Source organism: Eutrigla gurnardus (assembly GCF_963514095.1).
Source record: "Eutrigla gurnardus genome assembly, chromosome: 9".
NCBI lineage: Eukaryota > Metazoa > Chordata > Actinopteri > Perciformes > Triglidae > Eutrigla > Eutrigla gurnardus.
Window position 1 is genome coordinate 884277 of NC_139923.1, and position 20625 is coordinate 904901.

Here is a 20625-nt window from a genome sequence, read left to right on the forward strand (position 1 = left end):
TAAGTGCCAACAGAAACAGTGACTCTTCAGTCATTCCTGCATCGCACTGGGGAATGGCTCATGCTGCAGCATTAAAAGATCTTCAGATTCGGATATTATGTCTACTGGTATTTCATTGCCAACTCTCACCTGCACTAGACTAAACTGGTATTTCAGTTGCAACGACACACCCTACTCAGTCACGTCTGTCAATGTTTTGTTCAGTGGTTAGGTTACCGGTAGTTTTAGCTTAATTACTCACGTACTTAATGTTAAGGTCCGACTACTACTACCACCACCACCTCTGCACCGGCTGATGTTGCCAGAGACTCTAGCAACACCCTCACACCATTCACGTTAGCTGCAAGATCGCAGATGACAAGGGAGAGGAAGGAGGAATGCCACAGGAAAGTGACCAAATTTATTGTGAAGGGGCTTCAGCCATTTTCAACTGTAGAGTCACCTTGGTTTGGTAAGCCAGCCAGCCAGCCAGCATTGATGATTGTAACTCACTCACTTATGCTCAGCAAATGGAAGTTTCAGCAACTAATGCTTTGAGATGAAACATTTAAGATGCTCTGTGTCCTGTTTTACTTAGAGAGATGGTTGCTGCCCTTAACTCACGGCATCAACCGCCATCAAGAGACATGCTCTTTACCACACTGATACCAGCGTGGTACGCCGTAGAGAGGGAGAGAGTGCAGGCTAAGCATGTGGCGCTTACCTGTGATGGTTGGACCAGTGTAACCCAAGATCACTATATTACAGTAACTTTGCTAAGGGGGGTCAGCTGCAAGAAAGGGTTCTCCACACTAAAGCTGTCTATGAGGCCCAGACAGGAGAATTTGTGGCAGAAGAGATTTGTCACATAATGGCAGAGTTTAATATTCAGGGAAAGGTGGTAGCATTAACAGTCAACAATGCTGCAAATATGGGTGTGGTTGCTAGGACGTTGAAGGTGGTCAAGAAAGGCTGCTTTGCTCATTCTCTTAACCTTGCTGCCCAAAAGGTGTACACTGAACAGTATCGAATTGGGCAGCAAGAATCCGGGCAGTGGTTGTGTGGCTGAGGAAGGCGAGCTTAGCCAAGCCAGTTATGAAGGAGAAACAACGCCTCTTAAGTATGTCTATTCCTCTATTGGCAGCATAAATGTTTCCAAAATTCTTAACATGTAAATGAAATGCATGTGCATTGTTTAATATGTTTTCAGATCTCCCGCAGCATGCAATGGTGCTCGATGTGAGAACTAGGTGGAATACACTCTACCTCATAATTGAACGGTTGCAGAGCAGTATTCAGTCATTCAGGCAGCATCTTTGGACCCCAGGCTCAGGAGGACAAGTAAGATTTGACAGGTAAGGACAGGTAAGATTTGATGTGCATGACATTATCACTAGTCTGACACGGTATTTCTTTAATTTGATATCTTCATGAAAACCGCTTTGGTTTTGTGTGTGGTGGTTGTCTTCTTTTTTCAGGCTGCAGAGAATTACAGACCACGATTTCAGGCGTGCAGAGGAGTTCGTGAGAGAATCCTTTACACCTCAACACTGTGTGTATCCTCAGAAAGGACTCCAGCATGTGGCCAAATTCTGCCCATCCTGCAGAAGCTTGAGGGCCACTTCAAGGTTCAGGATGCAGACTCCACCTTTACTGCTGCCATTAAGAAAAGGGTGTGGGATGACCTTTCAAAGCGTTACATGGTACGTATTTTGTTGTTGTTGTAGTAAATCACTAAAAATAAATTATGAAAGGGTCTAACTCTGGTACTGGCATATTATTTATCTCCCACAGGATGAAAACATCAGGATGTTCCTGGAAGAGGCCACATCACTCGACCCCAGGTTAAAGACCAAAATCCTGGATGCTACCGTTTGGTCTAGGTTGGAAAAGAAGGCATGCAGCGAAAATTCTGAACAGGTTTGCTTCAATAGTGATATAAACATGTATTAACATAGCATGCACTGGAAATCGGTGAAGATGAAGAGGACCAACTGGATGAGGGGATGGAGGAGGAAGAAGAGGATGAAGGCTGCATCGATGGCGAACACAACACATGTAAGCTTTCCATAATACTTACCATTCATTACTTACTCATTTCTTAAATAGACAAACCTAAGCACTTTGATAAGAGATGATCAGTACTTCAGTGCTTTCCTCTGGTTTAGTCTCACTTGTTTTCTCTCTCTCAATTTTTACCTTGATACTTATCTTTATAGACTGCTGTGACTACGAGCCACTCCATGTTTGACTCTGCACTGGGGGAGCTGTTCGCCGAGGAGGACCTGGCCCTTAAAACCATTCAGGCAGCGCCACTCATTGACCGGTCAGAGAATGCACGGAAGGAGCTTGAACTCTACAGAGCTCTACAGAGCTGACCTCCATCAATCCTGCTGAGTGGTGGTGGGAGAGGAGAGGGACATTCCCCATCTTGTTTGACCTGGCCTCTAATTATACATGTGTCCAGGCATCCTCCACTCCAGCAGAGTGAATATTTTCAACTGCTGGAGACACAATAAGCCAGGAAAGGGCATGCCTTGCCCCAGAGAAGGATGACATGTTCATATTCCTTAAAAAGAACTGTTGAGGAGGACTGACTGGTCAGTGGTTACTTACTGGTTAGATTCAGAATGTTGGTTGGTTGTGATGATGAAAATTACACAGCCGAAATAATACTTTGTTGTACATGTTTGTACAGTTATTTAATAAATATGTGAGCACTTTCAAAATGTATTAGTGTAAAAATCTTTTGAATGGGGGGGAGTGGTGACATTTATGCAACTGATTGCTTTCTTTTCACATGATTAATATTGAATGAAGTTGAAAAAAGTATCGAATGAAGTACTCAAGTGGTATCGGTATCGTTTTAAGGGTACTGGTATCAAACATTTTTAAATGATAACCAGCCCTGTCTGTCTCTACATGTCAGCCCTGTGATAGACTGGTTACCTGGTTAAGGACAGCTACAGGAGAAAGGTGGAGCAGAGGCTGAGGGAGAACAACATGAGGGAGGTCTGGGAAGGTGTGAGGACCATCACAGGTCACAAGACCAGAGCTACAGGGGGGACATGGAGGGCGAACGAGCTGAATGACTTCTTCAACAGGTTTAACCAGCTCCCCACCCCCACCCTCACCTTCTTCCCTGTACACACCTCCCCCCTGACACCACAACACCCCCCTCCTCCTCCTCCACTCCAACACAATCCCTGCCTCACATCACCACAGACCAGGTCAGAGGACAGCTGAGGAAGCTCCGGCCCAGGAAAGCTGCAGGCCCGGATAAAGTGTGTCCGAGACTGCTGAAGTCCTGTGCCGCAGAACTGGGGGAACCACTACAACGGATCTTCAACCTTAGCCTGCAGCTAGGGAGGTGCCCACCCTCTGGAAGACATCCTGCATCGTTCCGGTTCCCAAGAAGAACAGGCCCATCGAGCTGAATGACTTCCGACTGGTGGCACTCACTTCACACCTGATGAAGACGTTGGAGGGGCTCTTCCTCAGCCTCCTCAGACCCCAGGTACAACATGCCCAGGACAGCAATGGAGCCCCTCATGGCACAGTGCGGCCCCTCTTCTCTTCACCCTGTACACCTCAGACTTCTGTTACAACTCGGAGCTGTGTCACCTACAGAAGTACGCCAATGACACAGCCATCGTTGGATGTATCAGGGATGACAGAGAGGAGGAGTATCGGAGTCTGGTGGGGGACTTTGCTCTCTGGTGTCACACTTACCACCTACAGCTCAACACCTCTAACACGAAGGAGCTGATCATTGACTTCGGGAGGTCCAGACCAAGACCGCGACCAGTCCTGCTAGAGGGAGCTGAGGTGGAGGCTGAGGCTCGGGCTGTGGATTGATAATAAACTGGACTGGACAACACACACCAGCCACCTGTACAGGAAGACACAGAGCAGGTTGTACTTCCTGAGGAGATTGAGGTCTTTCAACATCTGCAGCAAACTGCTGTGGATGTTTTACCAGTCTGTGGTCACCAGTGTTCTTTTCTACACTGTGGTGTGCTGTGGAGGCAGCATAACCGAGAAGGACACCTCCAGACTGGATAAACTGATCAGGCGGGCCGGCTCTGTGGTGGGCATGAAATAGGACTCATTTGTGACAGTGGCAGAGAAGAGGACACTGGACAAACTGCTGGACATTATTGACAATGCCAGCCACCCCCTGCACACCGTCATCAGCAACCAGAGGAGCCTATTCAGTGGAAGGCTGCTCCTTCCCAAGTGTAGGACCAGTAGGCTCAAGAACTCCTTTGTTCCTCATGCCATCATACTCTACAACTCCTAACTCTGGGGGGAGGTGTGGTAGCCACTCACTGTACATTTAAACATTTAAAAATGTACATAATTTATTTCTATTTTATCTCTATTTATGTATATTTATCCTCTATACATTTTCTCTACGTTATATACAGTATATACTGTATATTTGTATATCTAGCTGAGAGTTTATTGTTTACTGTCTACTGTTTTCCTTCTATATTTAGCTAGAGTTTTATTGTTTTACTGTTTATTGTTTTACTTTCTATATTTTTTTGGCTAAGTGTTTTCTGTAAGCTGCTGGAAATAAAATTTCCTTGTGGGAGTCATCCCAAAGGGATCAATAAAGATAAGTCTAAGTCGTCTCTACATGTCAGCCCTGTGATAGACTGGTTACCAGTCTGTCTCTACATGTCAGCCCTGTGATGGACTGGTTACCCGTCTGTCTCTACATGTCAGCCCTGTGATAGACTGGTTACCTGTCTGTCGCTACATGTCAGCCCTGTGATAGACTGGTTACCTGTCCAGGTGTACCCTGCCTTCGGCCAATGACAGCTGGGATCAGCTCCAGCCCCCCTGAATACAGGATAAGCAGTAGACGATGGATGGATGGATTCTGCCGTAATGGCAGAAAGGCGAGTCAAAATATGCTGCGAACCGTTGCGTTTTGATAGCATGGCGTATTGACTCTTCTCGCCTCTGATGCTGTGACAACCTCCGTTGCCATCTCAGAGGCGTAATATTCCTGCCGTGTGACCGCAGGCACTCCACGACCGCACGTGAGACGGATGGCTTTGAATGTCAATCGCTTGTGTCTCAACTTGTGCCACAAGAGGCGGCCGCAGCACGGGGAGCGTCCACGACACTGTCCTGTGACCGCCATCCAACGATTCAGCCAGACTTTTTTTTGGTCCATGTCTAAAAATAAATACATTGACATGTGATTTTGTTTTTTGTTTTTTTGCCAGTGCCATACAGCCACTATGTTTGGGGATATGTGGTATTTTACATATTTTAAAAGAAACTATTGTAGTTTACTATTGTCACTTTCATAGAATTGGCTTCTTTATTTTATAAAATATCTACAACAAATATTAACCGTAGAATCGAATCTGTCTGTAATAAAAGGATATCGTTTTTGAATCGAATCGTAACCTGTGTATCTAGATGCATATCGAACCGTTAATCACAAAGAGAAGTGCAACCCTAATCTGAACTACACTATTGGTTAACAAGGGCGCCGAAAGGAAGCGGGTTCCGTTCCGTGGCTATTCGCGGCGCTTCGGCGGCCAGTGTGAACATTTTTCACTGCGTGCATGGAGAGTTCTGGTGGCCCAGACGGTTTTAAAAGTACGTCCGGGCACCGGGCCATTTATATTGTCAACCCCTGCAATAGTAGCCATGCGGACCGGATGGCTACTATTGGATAAATTTTGGATCAATTGACAAATCTTTCAAATCGTAGATCAGAGCTTTAAATCGATTCTAAAAACAGTAAAACATTGCAACATTGATTAGTTGGGTGTGATGATGTGCAAGTTTTTCCATCAAACCAGAAACAAAATCAGACAGCAGCTTTAACTAATGCTAAGTTAGCTGAAATTAGGTTTCGAGGGACACTCAAATATAACGTAGATGCATAGAGTTTTTGTAATATTTCATGCCATTAGTCAGAGCCAGCTTGAGCAATACCTAACCAAATATGTTGCATTTCCCTTTTATTCCCAGTGACTGCATCCCCCAAACTTGTATTGTAGTAAGAGAGCCTTGCACAAGAAGACAAGGAATACGTTGTTGTTGTTTTTTTAAATGTTTAACGCTGGACACAATTAAACGCTTTTTTTTTCTCTTGTCATCAGATAACGTAATAAATCTACAGATTCATTGATAAACAAAATAGTAGTGAGTTGTAGCCCAAGACACGGAAGATATGTCTTCTCACCTAACTCTGTGCCTGAAAGATGCTTCATCCCCTTGTTGAGTGAAAGGAATACTTCACCCATTTGCATGAAGCTTTGTATGGTTAGAAACCTCGTAGTGTGTTTGATGGTCGTCATCATTCCGTCATTCCCAGAGACGGAGATCCTCCGATGACGCAAAATCCTCATGTTGCATCATCTGAGGCTCTTTGGTTAGAGGGGGTGAGACCACCCGGGTTGAAGACATGAGGAGCTAGTGTTGCTAGCTCCTCATGTCTTCAACCCGCCTATAGGGGGCAACACCCACTGAGACTGTAGACCTATTACAGACCAGTGGTCGGACCCACTGAGACTACAGACCTATTACAGACCAGTGGTGGGACCCACTGAGACTACAGACCTGTTACAGACCAGTGGTGGGACCCACTGAGAATACAGACCTATTACAGACCAGTGGTGGGACCCACTGAGACTAGACCTATTACAGACCAGTGGTCAGACCTCACTTCAGACTCGGGGTGTGAGCGGAACTGAACCTGTCCTTTTAGAATAAAAATGCTGCTCTGTCCAAAATCCGCCGGTCCAGTCGCCATCCCTGGACGGTCCACGCTCGCCACCACCAAGAAGGCACCAAATTCTAAAGTATTTTATATTTCGACTACATGTATGACTTTCAATACAGATTCATGTTTCGCCGGTGAATATGCCTTTAAAGATTTACAGGTGTTTGATTCATGTCTCTCACCTTGATGTCAAACACCCTGATGAAGTAGGATCTCTGTGGGTTGTCCTTCACCAGACAGGCCACTCCGCAGCACCTCTTCACCCAGCAGCAGCTCCGGTCAGCGGCGTACACCTGGACCACCGACGAACACAGCGTCTGAACACAAAGGGGACAAAAGGAGAGGATGGTGAATATTATCCAGTACAAATAAACACATTTAATGATCAAATACACCGAACAGCCATAACGTGATGACCACTGATGGTCGAAATGAATAACACTGATTATCTCATTATCATGGCAGCTGTGAGTGGGGGGGGATATATTAGGCAGCAAGTGAACATATTGCCCTCAAAGTTGAGCGTTAGAGGCACAGACCGGTCAGGGTGCTCATGCTGACCCCTGTTCACAGACCAGTCAGGGTGCCCATGCTGACCCATGTCCACAGACCGGTCAGGGTCCCCATGCTGACCCCTGTTCACAGACCGGTCAGGGTGCCTATGCTGACACCTGTCCACAGACCAGTCAGGGTGCCCATGCTGACCCCTGTTCACAGACCAGTCAGGGTCCCCATGCTGACCCCTGTTCACAAACCGGTCCCCTGTTAAAAGTGTCTACAATGGGCACGTGAGCATCAGAACTGGACCAGGGAATCATGGAAGAAGGTGACCTGGTCTGATGAATCACATTTAGTTTTACATCACGTGGATGGCCGGGAGAGTGTGCGTCGCTGACCTGGGGAACACATGGCACCAGGATGCATTATGGGAGGAAGGCAAGCCGGCGGAGGCAGTGTGATGCTTTGGGCGATGTTCTGCTGGCAAACCTTGGGTCCTGCCATTCATGTGGATCAGTAAACACCCAACAGCCATGAATCTTAACTACCTAATTCAATGCACCCCAAACTTTTGATGTAATCTGCCTCCAGATAAATCCTCCAAAAAGCCAGTTCAGCAAATTAGCCACACCACTTCAGGACGCTTTGATCTAATATTTTCTTAAATTGTGTTTTATTTTATTTCTAATAAACTATCAACTTGTATAAGAGTCATTCCGTGCCAACTCAGCCACTTCTCAGGCAGTGGTGTAACTTTTGTAAATCATTTGGCACACTTTCCTCAAAGTTTTGTTATTTGGTCATTCCATGCCAACTCAGCCACCCATGTACATGACACCTCTCAGATTTGGCTGAAAAGCGGCCTTATGTTACCAAACAAAGGAATCTGAAGTTTCAGGTCAATATCTCAAACGGTTTGCCCGTGGCGTCCATTTGAATTTCAAGTGCCACACCCCTTTTTGTCACATTGGAATTTCGCATTTCATTTGTTGGCATTTTTGGAGGCCCATAACTTCTGTTCTAATAGTGATAGAAGGCTGACAATTGGTCTGTTAGTTCATTGAAGTTTGTACTACACAGAATCAACATTAGCCATTTGTGAAGTTCATGAAGCGTGTCAACAACATCCTCACATGGCCATCGGACCAAAGACAATAGCTAATAGTGCAATGATATGTTGTGGTTTCTTTCTTTTGACAAATGTACTTATTGTAAGTCGCTTTGGACAAAAGTGTCTGCTAAATGCCGTAAATGTAAATGAAGTGTCTAACTATTACCCAAGAAATTGTGGAAGCAGTGACATAATTCTGTCATGGTCCTTTTGGTCAAGTTTGTATTGGCGAGCACTGCGTCCATAGATGTCTGGCACACTGACACAACAAATGATATGTTGGAATGGCATCCAACATGGGATCTGTCTTTGGTCTGATGGCCATGTGAGGATGTTGTTGACACGCTTCATGAATTTCACAAAAACATCACCATGTTCATCTTAAAGTTCAACAATGTTTCCAATGAACCAGTCATCATCATAGATACAGGCAATGTATTTTCCTGGCTGGAAAATTGAGTTTTGTGGCTGATCTGACTGCGAGTGTTCTGCCTCCGGGTTCTGCATCGACATCTGTGAAAATTGTATCCTGTGATATTCTTTTCATCTGGATCTTATTTTTGGGAATTGGTATAAAGCAATGATGCGATCGTGTTCCACTGATCGTTTTGGCCGAGGCGTAACGCCTCTCCAATTCATACGTTTCCTCGTGTTTTTTTAATATCTTCTGCACTAACAAAGAAGAATGTAATTAGATTTAGATTTATTTGTCCCGTAGGGAGATCTGTCTTCACTTGACAGTACATTACACATCACAGACAACAACAGACACTACATGCACACCAACAATATATGACATAAACAACAATAACAATAGGGTCATTCCATGTGAAAACAGCCAAAATCGGGGTATCATGTACATGACACCTCTCAGATTTTGCTGAAAAGCGGTGAAAATATGCCTTATGTTACCAAACGAGGGAATCTGACGTTTCAGGTCAATATCTCAATCGGTTTGCCCGTGGCGTCCATTTGACTTTCAAGTGCCACACCCCTTTTTGACACATTGGAATTTCGCATTTCATTTGTTGGCATTTTTGGAGGCCCATAACTTCTGTTCTAATAGTGATAGAAGGCTGAAAATTGCTCTGTAAGTTCATTGTAATGTGTACTACACAATTCTAAGGCAGAATTAAAATTCCTTACTGTTTGGAGAGTAGGGTCACCAAAGTCCAATTTTATTTTGACGGCCAAAATTATTTTTCACTTTTTGGGTGCTCCTAGCACCACAATGAATGATCACATTTATTCTAAACAGGATTATTTGTTATATTTGGGACCTTTGCTCTTGCCAAAATGAATTTGAAGGGTATGGTACCACTAGTGGGGGTTTTATGGGGGTCCAAAAACCCTCCCGGGCAGAGGTGACTCTTTTGGAACCCCATATTTGGACCCCCAAATGACCGCGTGGGCACTTGATGATCCTAATGGGATTTATACCAGATAAAGATACATATTTGTTCTTTCTTTTAATGAAATAAAACCTTTGACTATGAAGCTCCTTAATATGAATTTTATTCGTCAAAATGCACCATTTTGGACTTTTTTTTCCCAGAAGTCTGGAATGTAGATCAGGGAGAATTTAGTGATGATAAAGCATGAAAATAGTGGAAATAACTTAGTATTATGCTCAGTGATGGCAAACAATTAAATATTTAGACTGCTGTCCATTCATTTCCTGAAAATCACAAATTAATCCCCGATGAAAGAGACCTGCCTGTGACAAGCGACTTGCAGCATAAGCAAGTCTGCAGGCCACTGATGCAAACCATATTCTGACACCAATGTTGATGTTTCAATGGGCAAAAGAAAACATTAAGAACATTACATTCTTCTTTGTTAGTGCAGAAAATATTAAAAAACATGAGGAAACGTACAAATTGTAGAGACGTTACGCCTCGGCCAAAACGTTCAGTGGAACACGATCGCATCATTGCTAAATACCAATTTCCAAAAATAAGATACGGATGAAAAGAATATCACAGGATACAATATTCACAGATGTCGATGCAGGACAACAATCAGATTCAGAACACTTGGATACAGAACACCCGGAGGGAGAACACTCACAGTCAGATCAGCCACAAAACTACATTTTCCAACCAGGAAAATACATTGCCTGTATCTATGATGATGACTGGTTCATTGGAAACATTGTTGAACGTTCAGATGAACATGGTGACGTTTTTGTGAAATTCATCTATGGATAACTATTATCCAAGAAATTGTGGAAACAGTAACATAATTTTGTCATGGTCCTTTTGGTCGCGTTTGTATTGGCGAGCACTGCGTCTATAGATGAATTTTACAAAAACATCACCATGTTTATCTGAACCTTCAACAACGTTTACAATGAACCAGTCATCATCATAGATACAGGCAATGCATTTTCCTGGCTGGAGTTTTGTGGCTGATCTGACTGCGGGTGTTCTGCTTCCGGGTGTTCTGTATCCAAGTGTTCTGAATCCGATTGTTGTCCTGCATCGACATCTGTGAATATCGTATCCTGTGATATTCTTTTCATCTGGATCTTATTTTTGGAAATTGGTATAAACCAATGATGCGATCGTGTTCCACTGAACGTTTTGGCCAAGGCGTAACGTCTCTCCAATTTGTATGTTTCCTCGTGTCTCTTTCATCGGGGATAAGGGGTTAATTTGTGATTTTCAGGAAATGAATGGCCAGCAGTCTAAATATTTAATTGTTTGCCATCACTGAGCATAATAATAAGTTATTTCCACTATTTTCATGCTTTATCCAGACCTGCAAACTCCTCAGAGGAAAAAAGGTGACAGTGTCACGGGGGGATTTTTTTTTTTTTGATGGTACTATGCAAATGACACTAGTCTGAGCGTGACTTAACAAAACTCAGCATACTTTCTCAAAAATCATTGTCATTGAGGGATTTGCGCGGTAGCCAGGCGACCGTCTCATCCAATGGCGAGCTCAGTTGGCGCTGTGTGCTTCAAGATTCCGATTGGCTCAGAGAAATGTCAATTATAAGAAAGATTCTGAAGCAAGTGCTGAGATTCCGATTGGCCCAGAGAAATGTCAATTATTATTGTTCAATAACGAAAAACCATGCAAAAGTGCATTCAACCTTTCTCCGTGAACAAAAACTACAGCTCCCATGATGCCCCGCGGCAAACCAGGAAGTGCAGCCCCCACGTCAAGTGCCAGTCCCTGTGATTCACTTATCAAAACTAAACAAACAAGTAGCCTATGGATAAACACGGATGGAACAACAACGTTATAAATCCAAATATTATCTTTATGTGCCACAGCTTCACCATTTCATTAACTTTTAACTTCTATTGTCAGTAACTTAACTGCTTGGATCTACCGGAGCATAGCGTTATCGCGTTTGCTTTAACGTACAATACAGGGGAGCGGACAAAACACAGAGCGACGATACAGCATAGCGTTAGCAGACAACATGAAGCGTACAACATGAAAGCACACAAGAAAACAAGAACTTAATGCGGCGTTCACACCGGACGCGATAGACGCGAATACAATCGCGTGAGACGCGTGTATCGCGCCGCTTGATCATTTTGGACTATTCGCTTCATTCGCGTCTTTCGCGTCATTCGCTTCATTCGCGCATGACGCTAATTTTTTAGGGGAGCCGGCGGGTCACGTCGGCGGACCCTCCTCCTCCGCCTCGGGGTACCCGATGCCAGAGTCCGTGAGCCTCCTCCGGGAGCCACGTCCCTCGCACCTCTCCCCAGAGTCGGGGCCACATTCGACCTCAGATCAGACGAGACAACCCGCTGAATTTAAGCATATTACTAAGCGGAGGAAAAGAAACTAACCAGGATTCCCTCAGTAGCGGCGAGCGAAGAGGGAAGAGCCCAGCGCCGAATCCCCGTCCGACGGGCGGACGGACGTGGGAAATGTGGCGTACGGAAGACCGATTGCCCGGTGTCGCGCGGGGGCCTGAGTCCTTCTGATTGAGGCTCAGCCCGTGGACGGTGTGAGGCCGGTACGGCCCCCGTCGCGCCGGGGTCCGGTCTTCCCGAGTCGGGTTTGTAGAGGAACTACACCATTGGGCTGCTGAACCTCGAACGGTTCTCAATGAATATTACTTGCGGGATTTTAGCTCTGGATTAACATACACAAAAATAAACTACACAAATGACATAACTGCACAGAAAACACAACAATAAGAATGATCCAATAATTGTTCGCAATTCTGGACCCCCCCCCCCCCCCCCCCAAAAAGAAAACTCTCCGGTTCTACACGATCCACGTGAATGACCAAATTGACCAAGAAAACGGCGATTGTCGCCGAAAAGCGACAAGTTTGCAGCTCTGTTTATCATCACTAAATTCTCCCTGATCTACATTCCAGACTTCTGGAAAAAAAGTCCAAAATGGTGACTTTTGACGAATAAAATTCATATTAAGGAGCTTCATAGTCAAAGGTTTTATTTCATTAAAAGAAAGAACAAATATGTATCTTTATCTGGTATAAATCCCATTAGGATCATCAAGTGCCCACGCGGTCATTTGGGGGTCCAAATATGGGGTTCCAAAAGAGTCACCTCTGCCCGGGAGGGTTTTTGGACCCCCATAAAACCCCCACCAGTGGTACCATACCCTTCAAATTCATTTTGGCAAGAGCAAAGGTCCCAAATATAACAAATAATCCTGTTTAGAATAAATATGATCATTCATCGTGGTGCTAGGAGCACCCAAAAAGTGAAATATAATTTTGGCCGTCAAAAATAAATTGGACTTTGGTGACCCACCTCTCACCCAAACAGTAAGGAATGTTGATTATGCCTGAAGAATTGTGTAGTACACATTACAATGAACTAATGGATACATTTTCAGCCTTCTATCACTATTAGAACAGAAGTTATAGGCCTCCAAAAATGCCAACAAATGAAATGAGAAATTCCAATGTGTCAAAAAGGGGTGTGGCACTTGAAATTCAAATGGACGCCACGGGCAAACCATTTGAGATATTGACCTGAAACTTCAGATTCCTTTGTTTGGTAACATGGCATATTTTCACTGCTTTTCAGCAAAATCTGAGAGGTGTCATGTACATGGGTGGCTGAGTTGGCACGGAATGACCCAATAGACACTTTACATGACACCACAAGAGCGGACAGACAGATCAGCGGGGCCTGCTATTAAGGGCAGCTATGGCTGCGGGGATCAGGCTTTTCCCCAGCCGAGCCCTCCTGAACTTCATGGTTCTGTACCTGCGCCCTGAGGGTAGTGGGATGATATATTGGTTCAGCGGGTGAGTGATGTCTTGTGCTATGGAGTTTGCTAGGCGGGTGATGGACTTGTGGTTGAGTTCTGTGAGGTTGGGTGTGGGGAGGCCGATGATTTTGGCAGCTGTGTTTGTGATGCGTGTGAGTTTGGTCCGGCTGGTGACAGAAAGCATGTTAAAGAAACAGGTGGAACAGTACAGGAGGATGGGTTGAATGATGCTTTGATAGAGTAGCAACAGGTGGCGGGGTGCAACGTAGAGACCTTTGAGTTTGTGGATGGCTGACGGTCTTTGTTGGCTTCTTTTTTGAATGTCCGTGGTGTGCTGATCAAAGGTGAGTTTATTGTCCAGTGTTATTCCCAGATATTTGAAGGTGTCCACTGTCTCAGCTGTTTGGGTGTTTATGATGGTGGGGTTCTCGGGTGAGGGGGGGCTGAACATTAATTATTTTGTTTTATTGACATTGATTTGAAGGTGATTGTCTGAGCACCACTTGGAGAGATGAGTGACTGTATTGTGACTGTAATGTTCTTAATGTTTTCTTTTGCCCATTGAAACATCTCCATTGGTGTCAGAATATAGTTTGCATCAGTGGCCTGCAGACTTTCATCGGGGATAAGGGGTTAATTTGTGATTTTCAGGAAATGAATGGCCAGCAGTCTTAATATTTAATTGCTTGCCATCACTGAGCTTAATACTAAGTTATTTCCACTATTTTCATGCTTTATCATCACTAAATTTGCCCTGATCTACACTAAAAGTGTCCAAAATGGTGCATTTTGAAGAATAAAATTCATATTATGTAGCTTCATAGTCAAAGGTTTTATTTCATTAAAAGAAAGAACAAATATGTATATCTAGAGATGCACCGATCCGATACCTGGATCTGATATCAGCTCCGATATTGACTAATAAGCTGGATCGGATATCTGATGAATGAGGACGATCCAGCATTCCGATCCAGTCATTTCATTTTTATTAATATCATACACAGCAATACAGTTACAGCGATCTAGTCATTTCAATTCCATGTTTGCAATGCTGGTTACGTCATCACGCAGAGCACGCACAGCAGCTAGTGATGAGCAAACACAGAGCAACATGGAGCAAGCGCCGGTTAATTAAGCCATTGTTTGTTGGGTTTCAGGCAGCTGCTATACATTTACATTTTAAAATATCTGTTTGCAGTGCACTTTACATGGTTACGAGTGTTATTTATTTCTTTTTGCTGCTAATGTACACTTTGTTATTTGTTAATAAATAATAGTAGTATAATAGTATCGGATCGGTATCGGCCAATATGCTCAGCCCAGGTATCGTATCGGATTGGATCGGAAAAAAACTGTATCGGTGCATCTCTAGCCCCTAGCACCACGATTAATGATCATATTTGTTCTAAACAGAATTATTTGTTATATTTGGGAACTTTGCTCTTGCCAAAATGAATTTGAAGGGTGTGGTATCACTGGTGGGGGTTTTATGGGGGTCCAAAAACCCTTTCGGGCAGAGGTGACTCTTTTGGAACCCCATATTTGGACCCCGAAATGACCATGTGGGCACTTGATGATCCTAATGGGATTTATACCAGATATACATAGAGATGCCGTTTGAGATATTAACCTGAAACTTCAGATTCCCTCGTTTGGTAACATAAGGCATATTTTCACTGCTTTTTAGCAAAATCTGAGAGGTACCATGTACATGGTACCCCAATATTGACTGTTTTCACATGGAATGACCCTTTACTGACAGATATGTCTTACTTTCTAATCCTGCTTTGTGAAATAAGCAGGACGAGACAATCTTGGCATGGTATAATTACCATGGTAACGAACTCTGTGAACCTAACCTGCTCCCTCGCAGGAGTTTCTCCACCCTTTCCTGAATCTTAACCAGCTCTAGAAAATCAGATGTCCTTTCCTCGTCAACCATCAATATTGAAGCAAAACGTATTCTAGCAGCTTCATGTCGGGAGAGGATTTTGATTACTCCGTATAATATTCACGTTTTTCCTCGCAAGAGACCACATATCTAAACAGTAAAGTGGGCAACGGGATCAGCTGCTCCATCAGTTCCCACTGGTACTCTGTCATGGCGAGGGATTTTTGGGTGTTAAAGCTATGGTCTACGATTTGAAAGGTTCGAAAAAAGCATCCCCCCCCCCCCCCACACACACACACGCCCCCCCCCCCCCTGTGCTTCTTAATCCCCCCCCGAGCTCGTATCATTCTCCCCTCGCAGCCTCCCACCTCCCTCTTATTTTAAGAAAATAGTTCACAGAAAAGTGTTTGAGTTGCAGTTGCTGAATCTGTCTTTAATTTAGATCGACAACGGTCAGTTTGAAAGATTATTGAGAGCTTGTGGGTGGCGGCGCCGTCTCTCGAAACTCGCCACTCCCCGACGGCATTGCACGGCTTCTTACATAGACAATGAATGGGAACATTCCCTCCGGGTCGAACTCAGGCAGGACGCCGTTTAGTTTCCCGGTGTGTCCGGGACTTCCACAACAGGTACAAAGCAGTTATAGTGTTTATTACGGCCACGAATGATGAAACATTATCTGTGGAAATGCAGCGGGTGCCAGTCGGATTTCTCTCTAACCCCGACTGCAGAACGTCCCCGATCCCAAACTGCTCGGCGATCGCTCGCCACACTACCCCCCCCCTGATGCCGCAGCCTTAGCCGAAATCTCACTCTAAACTCTGCTCCATACCTGAACTGCTCAGGGCAACAAGGGTCTTGTCTGCTCGTAGTTTATAAATATAATATATTATATAATAGTAGCCATGCAGACCAGATGGCTACTATTGGCTAAAGTTTGGCTCAATTGAAAAATCGTAGACTAGAGCTTTAAGTATTCTTTAGAAATAAACGTTTTGATCTTTGAAAGGGAGTACTTGCATTATTATGCCATTATCATCATATCAGTTGAAAATCGTCTCAAAACAGCAATATTATCGCTTATCACAATAATTTCTGGGACAATTAGTCACCCACTACATTCTGTTCTCAAACACTTTACAGTTTATTTAATTATTCATCAGTGACTTTTCCAAATATTTATCAGTGACTTTTCAAAAACCCATATGAACCAGTTTTCTCAGTCAAACTTCACACAGATCAATGCCAGCATCACTGATCTGTTATAACCAGATATTCTCGTCCAGCTCAGTCAAAAACACTGAATCTGTCAGCTTGCTATTGTGTCGTCCACCAAACCTCTTTATATACGGTACCGACAACGTTATCTTCACGTCACCTGTTTGTCCTCTGCTCTTCTCGTGTGTGTTTGTATACAGAGGCGCTGCACTTGGTGAAACATGAGAGCAGCAGGTTAATGATTGTGTGTAATTTTAGCAGCGTCACAGGAATATAGGGAAACACTGGCCATCAGATCAGGTGTTTCAGCCTGTATGCAGCTGCTTCTTGCAGTCGACCCTGCAAACCCAGCTTCTGTTCAGCGTCTGGAAGCTGAGTCCGTTTGTAGCTAAGCGATGTGGCCCTGAAGAGTATAAGTGGCATTAGGGCTGCTCGATTATGGCAAAAATCATAATCACGATTATTTTTGTCAATATTGAGATCACGATTATTTAACACGCTTACTTGACTTTGGAAACATGCATTTATTGAACTTTAAAAACAAATGCTCTTTTTAACAGTGGATTTCCTTTAAATTGAAATATAATATAGTTGAAAAAAAAAAAAAAAAAAAAAAAAACATTAATTAAAAATTAATAATATATAATATAAAAAATGTGAAAATAAACATGTATGCCACAGCCCTTTTTCCACCAACGCGAACATAGTTCAAGAACCGGGCCAGTGCCCGTGCTGGTTCGCAGTTGGTTCAACTTGCGAACCTTCTGAGAACCTGTTTGCGTTTCCACCGGCTAGAGCCGGTTTCAAGCATAGCAGACATGTCTCTTCAGAAAAAGTGTTTATTTTGGCAAATAATACAATAACAATAAAATACACTGGATTTATAACACATGATAAAACGAGAGCATCATTGTGAAACGGAATGTGGCAAATAATCGATTAATTTTGATTATCTTATTTTCATAATCGTTGGAAGCCAAAATTGTAATTGAGATTAAAATCCAATTAATCGAGCAGCCCTAAGTGGCATCCATGGCAACAGCTGGTTGAATCTGATATGTGTTAAGGACAGAAGCTTCACAGCTTCCTGCCCTGTTGAGAAAACACACAACCGTTCTTGATGAAGTGGAAAGAAATTAACTCCTCAATTCCTTGCTCCAGCAACATTTTTACAGATGACGTATGATTTGGGCATCTGTAACTGAAAGCTTCATGATGTTTTAGTGATCAAAATCAATTTAAAGTTGTTACAGGGTTATGTTTTTTTGACTATCTAGACCATTAGACAATTCAAGCAATAAGCCAGGTGTTATATTGTCCTTATGCATTTTTATCCACAAAGCTCCTGGCAGCTTCAGTGGCTTTAAAGAACTGCCGACACCAACCACAAATCCACTTCTTATCCACCAAAATGGACAAATAAAGTGACACTGATGAGCAGTCTAATCAAACCAAAATAATGCAGTACCAAGTAGTATTGGAACTTCTCCAGTCAAATCTCCAGTCAAATCATATTCGTATTTGATCTTTTTTTTTAATCCAAAAATACTATTTGCATGGTTTTGCATGCAGCCCAATCTATTGGTTTCTGTACTTTAAGGGTACTGGTATTGGTACTGGTATCATGATTATTGTGATACCAAGCCCTACTGATGATGTCTCTGGCGTTCCACTAGTGCTCTGCTGGGGACTCCTGCAGTTCCAGGTTAATTATCAGTTATGCTTCCAGATCAACAATGTAAAAATGACTGATAGGTTAAACAAGTGTTTAAGATTTAAACTCACTCAACTTATACACTACAGGTTCATCAGTTTGGACAATTACAGCAAAGGCTATGGGTCATTCCTGTACCAATAAATCTATCAAATGTATCATTTTTCTTTTTTAAACCAAAAACTTTTTCAAAGTTTGTCTTGACCAAGTAAACCATTTATAATCATGTTCTATAATTCATGATAGGGCTGCCATTAACAAATATTTTCATTGACAGTTATTGTGCCGATTATTGTCTAAGTCAATCGTTTGATCTATAAAATGTCAGCAAATTCTGAAAAATGGCCATCACAATTTCAGTTACCAAAATTGTTGTGTTTTGTTTTTCATATCTATGATATAGTAGACATATCTCCATATAAAAATTATAGTCATAGCTCGTCTAAATCGTTGTATTGTAATATTCTTGTTAATCTATCCATTTTCTACCGCTTTATCCTGTATTCAGGGTCGCGGGGTCATTGTCATTGGGCGAAGGCAGGGTACACCTGGACAGGACGCCAGTCTATCACACGGCAGAGACAGACAACCATTCATACTCACATTCACACTATCAATGAACCTATCCCAATGCTGCACGTCTTTGGACTGTGGGAGGAAGCCGGAGAACCCGGAGAGAACCCACGCTTACACAGGGAGAACATGCAAACTCCACACAGAAGGAACCCGAACCCTACCCGGGAATCGAACCTGAGACCCTCTCGCTGTGAGGCGACAGTGCTACCCACTACACCACCTTGCAGCCATTCTTGTCAATATTATCAATATTTGGATTTAGTTACTGTCAAGAGATATCCCCTGTATTTAAAAACCTGTGAGTCAAATGCAGTGTAAAGTTTTGCCTCTTTGTGCTGGAAGCTACAAACACGTTGCTATTTAGTTAATTAACTGTTCCTCCTAAAGTCATACAACATAAGCTAATGAACCAATCAAATAAATATGGGGTCTGCATGTTTTTAACAACTACGTATCAACAGTAAACGTTAAGGAGTCTGAAGGGTCACCGATATCGTTGCAACATCGGCTCCTGGTTGGAAAGGCACAGAGGTGTTGGAACTGGTTCCTGCTGCTTCATATCAACTGAGAAGTGAGAATCACACACTGGCGTGGTTTATAACGTGTGGGTGAATATATCTGCACATTATTTGAATCTGCAGGTGGTAAACAATCGGGGGAACTTACGGCACATTTCCTGCCGAGGTAGCCAAACAGGCAGTCGTTCTCCTGCGGGGTCAGGAGGATGGAGCCCACGTTAGCAGCCCTGCGGGGCGGCAGGTGGCTGTTCATGGGTCCGAATTCTTGTAGATAACCCCCGAAATGATGCAGTTATCCCCGGACGGACTCAGCAAACAGCACCAATTACAGACAATCCATGCGGGCTCCAGTTGCTGTGGCCTGCATGCGGATCATCTCCGCTGAGTCCGACTCCGGGGTGGAGGGCAGAGGAGGTCCGGGGGGGGAGGGGGGAGTTTCCGGGCTTGCTCCTGCGTAAGATAGAAACTTAACTTCTCCGTGTTGTGTTAATAAAAAATAAAAACTCGCTGTGTGTCTGTAAGCGGATAAACGCTCAACTTTCATTCGGAATCTCTAGCAGCTGCAGCAGCAGCGATGCGTACATCCAACATGGCAGCAAGATGGAGCAGACCACTTTACAAAGGGAGGAAAGGGGGTGTGGGTTTGGACAAACTCTATAACTTTCCACTATAATATGAATAGCACGGTCAAGTTGGTGAGCATTCACACACAGAACGATATGTTTTCAACGTTTATGTTAAGGTATAACTGCGTGGGAAGTAAGATTTGAGTTCAATATGGAGCTAAAATGTCGTTGCTAAGACAGAATGGTTCGATCTGATGTGGAAGCAGGAATGCGGCTCTGCGGAGGAAAGGGGAGGGGCGATGGAGTGTGACGTTGGGTGGGGAGGAGCCAGATGGTGGACGTAAAACTTCTGTCGTCATAAATAATTGATACAATGTTGAATTTTTTTTAAATATTATGCCAACTGTGGGCGAATAATAAAATATTCCATGTTTGCACCATTTTTTGTAAAATCTAATTATGTTAAACTGTTGCATTGTATTAAATGCACACACACAAAAAGAAAAAAGACTGTTTTAGGTGACATCATTTTCTTGTTCTGGAGATTTGAAAATTCTAAACAAAGCATAAAACAGAG

General features: G+C 43.5%; 1 protein-coding gene across 2 annotated transcripts in view; it reads right to left on the minus strand.

Moving 5' to 3' along the window:
* The window catches only part of LOC311019030 (actin nucleation-promoting factor WASL-like), a 95805-nt gene extending 75740 nt beyond the window's left edge, over positions 1–20065 (minus strand). For both annotated transcript variants that reach the window (XM_084018192.1, XM_084018191.1), the window contains exons 1-2: positions 19631–20065; positions 6919–7053 (exon numbers count right to left, since the gene is read on the minus strand). In XM_084018192.1, coding sequence (XP_083874318.1) covers positions 6919–7053; positions 19631–19735 — 240 coding nt within the window. In that variant the 5' untranslated portion in view covers positions 19736–20065. The remainder of the gene's footprint in view (positions 1–6918; positions 7054–19630) is intronic.
* Positions 20066–20625: the final 560 nt, after the last annotated feature.